Below are 7,089 nucleotides of genomic sequence, written 5' to 3'. Positions count from 1 at the left end.
GGCGTGACAGTGATGAGCTTTGAGGGCAGTATGGTGTTTAATGCTGAGCTGTATTCAATTAATAACATTCTCATGTAGGTGTTCCTTTTGTCCAGGTGGGAAAGGGCAGTGTGGAGTGCAACAGAGATTGCATCATCTGTGGATCTGTTAAATTGAAGTGGGTATAGGTTTTCTGGGATAATGGTGTTGATGTGATTCATAACCAGCCTTTCAAAGCACTTCATGGCTACAGACGTGAGTGCTACGGGTTGGTCGTCATTTAGACATTTCACCTGCTGACCACAGTGCTTGCGTCACGTGCAAATATTATGTTTCCACATAAATGTTATTCAATCATTGTACCCACACTGCTCGCACGCGCCAACCAGTGTCTGTGTTGCCAGGCGCTAAAATAGAAGTTGCTTCTATTTGTGGTTCAGAACGCGCTCTAAGTCCTGCCGCACCCATCTCCTCATTGGGTTATAGAAGCAGATTCCCATGTGCACATCTCCTCATTGGATCACCCATGTCTGTGATTGAAAGACGAACTGAAGTTGGTCAGCATCATGGTAATACCAGATGCCAATGGCCATATACAGTCCAAAGAAGAAAAAGCCTGGAAGGAGGAGAGATGACTAGAATCAATTCTGTTGACCATTTTATGTGTGGATTAATTGTCGGAGTGGGGGACCTTGTGCATTTCAGGTAAAATAACAACTCAGCATTTAAATCACAGGACAAATTAGCTATCAACAACAAGCTAGCTAAATAGGACAAATTAGATGGCAACTGCAAGCTAGCTAGCTAAATTGCCTTATATGTTTAATGCTTTTCAACCTCTCCCCAAATTAATATAATTGGTTCAGAGTTTGTTTTGATATTTCAACCTGCGTGTTGTGATCACTTTTGGTGTGGGGGAGACAAAATCAATTTGCGCACAATAGCGCACCATCGTGCACAGGTGCGACCGGTTTGGGTGTTAGTGTTCTTAAGGACAGGGTTTATGGTGGTCTGCTTGAAACATGTTGTCAGGGACAGGTTGAAAATGTCAGTGAAAACACTTGCCAGTTGGTCAGCGCATGCTCAGAGTACACATCCTGGTAATCCATATGCCCCTGCGGCCTTGTGAATGTTGACCTGTTCAAAGGTCTTACTCACATCAGCTACGGAGAGTGTGATCACACAGTCATCCGGGACAGCTGATGCTCTCATGCATGCTTGAGTGTTGCTTGTCCAGAAGCGAGCATAGAAGTAATTTAGCTTGTCTGGTAGGCTCGTGTCACTGGGCAGCTCGAAGCTGTGCTTCCCTTTGTAATCTGTAATGGTTTGCAAGCCCTGACTTATCTGACGAGCATCAGAGCCGATTTAGTTTGATTCAATCTTAGTCCTGTATTAACGCTTTGCCTGTTTGATGGTTCGTCAGAGGGCATTGCTGGATTTCTTATAAGCATCATTGTTAGAGTCCCACACCTTGTAAGCAGAAGCCCTACCCTTTAGCTCAGTGTAAATGTTGTCTGTAATCCATGGCTTCTGGTTGGCATGTGTACATAGTCATGATGGGGGCGACGTCCTCAATGCACTTATTAATAAAGCCAGTGACTGATGTGGTGTACTCCTTAATACCATTGGAAGAATCTCTGAACATATTTCAATCTGTGCTAGCAAAACAGTCCTGTAGTCTAGCATCTGCTTCATCTGACCACTTTTTTATAGGCCGAGTAACTGGTGCTTCCTGCTTAAATTTTTGCTTGTAATCAGTAATCAGGAGGGTGGAATTATGGTCAGATTTGCCAAATGGAGGGCGAGGGAGAGCTTTCTACACGTCTCTGTGTGTGGAGAAAAGTATCTAGAATATGTTTTCCTCTGGTTGCGCATTTATCATGCTGATCGAAATTAGGTAGAACTGATTTAAGTGATTAATTGTATCTCTAATTCTGCTTTTGTGACTCTATCGCTGGGAAAAATGGCTGTGTTTTTTGGGGGGATTTGGTGGTGGTCTAACATAAATATACGTTGTGTTTTCGGTGTAAAACATTTTTAAAATCGGACACGATGGGTAGATTAACAAGATGTTTATCCTTCATTTGCTTTATTGGACTTGTTAATGTGGGAAAGTTAAATATTTTTTTAAAAAATGGTTTGAATATCTCGCGCTGCCTTTTCAGCGGAATGTTGGGGGGGGGGGGTGGCGCTAGCGGAACCCCTAGCCATAAGTTTAACAGAATGTGGATAAAGTCAAGGGATCTGAATACATTCTGAATGTAGTTGAAGTCGGAAGTTAACATACACTTATGTGTAACGGCTTTCGTCGTCAGATGAGGAAGAGTAGTCGGATCTGTCACGACTCCTACCGAAGGTGGCTCCCCTTCCCGCTCGGGTGGCGCTCGGCGGTCGTCGTCACCGGCCTACTAGCTGCCACTGATTCATCCTCCCCCTCCTTGTCTGTTTATTGGTTACATCTGTTGGGCTTTATTAGCCAGCCGGCCCGCCTGCTCTTTGTGTGGGATTGTTTGTGTGACTAGTGTGCACGTTTGAGGTTAACGTGTTTCTGTTCGTGGGTTTTTGCTGGACTGTTTTAGTCCCCGTGTTTGGGGCATTTGTTTTTTGTGCGCCCTGTGTTTCATGGGGTGGCTTTTGTTCGCCGTTTGTGCATTAAATAGCACTACCCTGAACTCTCTGCTTCCTGTGCCTGACCAAAGCGCAGAGTGATAAGTGTTCATGTTTGTTTATTGAACTGAACACTAATACAAAATAACAAGAGAATAAATGAAACCGAAACAGTCCGTAAGGTGCAAATACTAAACAGAAAATAACTACCCACAAAACCCATGTGGAAAAAAGCTACCTAAGTATGGTTCCCAATCAGAGACAACGATAGACAGCTTTCCCTGATTGAGAACCATACCATGGCCAAAACATAGAAAAAGGACATAGAATGCCCACCCAAATCACACCCTGACCAAACCACAATAGAGACATAAAAGCTCTCTACGGTCAGGGCGTGACATTATGTTGGAGTCATTCAAACTTGTTTTTCAACTACTCAACAAATTTCTTGTTAACAAACTATAGTTTTGGCAAAACTGTTAGGACATCTACTTTGTGCATGACACAAGTCATTTTTCCCCACAATTGTTTACAGACAGATTATTTCACTTCTAATTCACTGTATCACAATTCCAGTGGGTCAGAAGTTTACATACACTATATTGACTGTGCCTTTAAACACCTTGGAAAATTATTTAATGACTTTAGAAGCTTCTGATAGGCTAATTGACATCATTTGAGTAAATTGGAGGTGTACCTGTGGATGTATTTCAAGGTCTACCTTCAAACCCAGTGCCTCTTTACTTGACATCATGGAAAAATCAAAAGAAATCAGCCAAGACCTCAGAAAAAAGTCTGGTTCATCCATCCACCATAAAAAGCCAGACTACGGTTTGCAACTGCACATGGGAACAAAGATCGTACTTTTTGGAGAAATGTCCGATGAAACAAAAATAGAAGGGCCAAATCAACAAACAATTATGTCATGCATTACATCATTGTGTGCTTACTTGTGTATGTGTTTGTGCTTTTGTGTGCAGAGAGACTCCGGGGAGGGGAGTGGCTGTCAGTAACTCAGGGATAAATAGAGGGGCAGAGCTCAGAATTTGGCAGAAGGCTGACCTGACAGGATCGAGCACAGGACCAAGCAGGAGCAGGAGGACATCAGCATTTAGATTTAGTTTTTCAAATGGAGGAACATGAAGATATTCAATACTGTTTTCAAGACAGAAACTCTTCTTGCAGAAAGGCTTTGCTATCGATATCTATCTACATAACACTGTACATCTTCTTCTCAGTGATTTCAGCAGTTACAGTATTTTTGAACGTACTGGTGATCATCTCCATCTTTCACTTCAAGCAACTCCACACTCCAACCAACCTGCTCATCCTCGCTCTGGCTGCATCAGATCTCCTGGTGGGACTGATTGTGATACCAGTAATGACTGTAGCAATAATTGAATCATGCTGGGGTTTTGGGAAATATTTCTGTGCGTTTCTTCTCTACATTACTTGTTTATGTACTTCTTTATCTCTGGGCAGTTTGGTCTTGATATCTATTGACCGCTATGTTGCTGTGTGTTATCCCTTATTGTACCACTCTAAAATAACAATAACAAGAATGATGTGTTGTATATCAATTACCTGGTGTTGTTGTACCATTTACAATGCTGCTATTATAAAAGACATTGTAAATGTACAGGTACCCAGTCGGTGTTTGAATGAATGTTTTATTGTCGTAGGAATAACCTGGGGAAATATAATTGACTTTGTATTTACAATGGTTGTCCCATGCTCTATTATTATAACACTTTATTTGAAAATCTTTGTGGTGGCCAGATCACAGGCCAGAAAGGTATTTTCAAAAGAGGCTGCCAATGTGTCTGGTGTTAAAACTGTACAGGCAAGTAAGTCTGAGAGAAAAGCAGCAAAAACTCTGTCTATTGTTGTTTTCAACTATTTCATTTGTTGGATTCCATTTCTATTTTCTTTTTTCTTTGTTTCTTTTTTAAGTGACAATTTACTATCATTCATCCTCAGCTTTCTGCCACTTGTTAATTCCTTAATTAATCCAATAATTTATGCTTTCTTTTATCCATGGTTCAAAGTGACTGCTAAACATATTTTAACTCTGAAGTTAAGGTGTTCGTAGTTCCTGTATTTGTATTTCTAAGTTTAAAAAAAAAGGTTTGACATAGTTTTGTTATACAATTGTTCTTTCATGTAACAATACACTGACAATACATAGATGAATGTGGTGTTGATACAGAATGATTTGGCTGGATTGGATTGGAATGACTTGAATAAAGTTTAAGAAGGCATAAATTAAAAACAGTTTAAGGCATAAATAAAAAAAGGAGAAGGCATAAGAAGGTACAAGCTTGTTTTATAAAATACACTGTAGTCATTTTGGGTTGTATTCTCCAAATTCCGAAGCCTGTGGTTGTTCCATGTTATTTAATGATAAATAGTATTTAATTATTCTAAAAGTACATTTTGAGGAAGTCATGAATCATTATATATATTGTCTAACATTACCCTCTAGTGGCTACATAGTGACACAACACCTTTAACAAGTGCAGTGAAGTTGAAATGTTCAATACAGCATGATATTAGACGACGTCCAAGTCTATCTCAATGGTGTATTGTGTAAGTAGTTGAGGGTAAAATGCAAGAATATGCAATTATGTGTAAGACTTTATAATGTTCAGTAATAAGCCATTTGTATTTACAGTTTGCTAACCATTTATTATTACGCACACATTTGTTAAATATTAATCACCTGGGTATTATGACATTTATAAATAACTACTATATGCAGTAATGATTAAACACAACAGTGGAGGAGACCACAGCAGACGCTTCAACCTCAACATACTGGGTATGAACACTACCACTACTCTCACTCCATCACTGCTGCCATGTCAGGGGTCACGCCAGAGCAGCTCTCCCTGAAGCTGTTGAGCGTGAATGAATATAGTGATTGGGTAACACACTAAATAATTAATAATGGATAAGTATATCGTTTATTCATAATGTATATATCATTACTTCTTCATCTGTTTTAGCAAGCCAGTTCTTCACACATTTATAAACAGCTTTCATAGTATGTAATGATTTATAAGATCATTCATCAGATGTTTAATAAATATCCTTATAAACCATCTACTAATCATTAGTAAAGTATTTTTCAGTCCCTAATCTAAAGTGAGGACTCTTCAAACTTTCTTAATACTTTATAAATGTTTTGAAAAGTGACCAGTGTAATTTCTCACAAAAAGATGGACATGCTATTGGTAGATATTCCAGCAGTACCTCATGCTCCTTAAGGTCTCAAAATGACATAGAACATATCAATGGTTGAATATTAAGCACATCGAGGATGTTAAAGGAAATATATAAATTTTTTAAATTCAAAAACAGTCACATTGTTGTCGTAGTGTGTAGTAGTAACGTGTTTTGTCTGAAAATGCTGGCATTCGTGTTTGTTGGCAGTGACTTTCAAAACCAAAGTGTGGATTGCAGTCACTCATGAGAGAAGTTCATAGAACCCTTACAGGGTAAGGGAACCGATACCCAAATACATAATTTAACTGAACATTATGTTTAAAGGGTTGCTACCTTTAATACAAAACAAGTGAAGTTGTCGAAATACTTGACTTCTTCAAATGGGGGGACTAGATACATAAGGTGCATTCATTTTTAAATGGTAAAACAGATATGTATGAAAATACTCTCAAATAAAAGGTGACATTATATAATGTCACCTAATATGAAACAAAAGATTTCCAAGTTTAAAAACAGAGCAGAGTTGCACTGCAGAGTGTTACACCCATTTGTCACTGGTTAAATCAACGTTGTTTATTTTATTTATTTTACATTTTACCCCCTTTTCTCCCCAATTTCATGGTATCCAATTGTTAGTAACTACTATCTTGTCTCATCGCTACAACTCCCGTACGGGCTCGGGAGAGACAAAGGTTGAAAGTCATGCGTCCTCCGATACACAACTCACAGCGCGCATCCAACCCGGTAGCCAGCCGCACCAATGTGTTGGAGGAAACACTGTGCAACCTTGGTTATCGTGCACTGTACCCGGCCCGCCACAGGAGTCGCTGGTGTGTGTTGAGAAAAGGATATCCCTACCGGCCAAGCCCTCCCTATCCCGGATGACGCTCGGCCAATTGTGTGACGCCCCACGGACCTCCTGGTCGCGGCCGGTTACGACAGAGCCTGGGCGCTAACCCAGAGTCTCTGGTGGCACAGCTGGCGCTGCAGTACAGCACCCTTAACCACTGTGCCACCCGGGAGGCCATCATGTAGTTTATTTTTTAACCAACATGGAGTAGAAGTCTGTGCCCAGTGGGCAGAGATTGTTTTCTGTATGTAGTGGCCATTGGATGGCAGTATAATTCACAATATCTTGACTCATGTGGAAGAGAATTTTGTCTGTTCTATAAAGTCAATTTCTATCTGAACTTTCTGTGTAAGGTGTAAAGTGTGTCTGTAACAAACTGAGAAGAGGCTATCTGTCCTAATAATACCAAAGCCTTTTATTTACAG

At 40.1% G+C, this 7,089-nt stretch overlaps 1 protein-coding gene across 1 annotated transcript; it reads left to right on the top strand.

Moving 5' to 3' along the window:
- Positions 1 to 3,656: 3,656 nt before the first annotated feature.
- On the top strand, positions 3,657 to 4,835 carry LOC118936360 (trace amine-associated receptor 13c-like). Its single transcript, XM_036959596.1, has one exon. The coding sequence runs from the start codon at positions 3,716 to 3,718 to the stop codon at positions 4,676 to 4,678; it is 963 nt and encodes a 320-aa protein (XP_036815491.1). The 5' UTR covers positions 3,657 to 3,715; the 3' UTR covers positions 4,679 to 4,835.
- The last annotated feature ends 2,254 nt before the right edge of the window (positions 4,836 to 7,089 follow it).

Source organism: Oncorhynchus mykiss, chromosome 22 (genome assembly GCF_013265735.2).
Source record: "Oncorhynchus mykiss isolate Arlee chromosome 22, USDA_OmykA_1.1, whole genome shotgun sequence".
NCBI classification, from domain to species: Eukaryota; Metazoa; Chordata; class Actinopteri; order Salmoniformes; family Salmonidae; genus Oncorhynchus; species Oncorhynchus mykiss.
The sequence above is the reverse complement of the archived record's forward strand: the minus strand, read 5'-3'. Positions and strand labels throughout refer to the sequence as shown.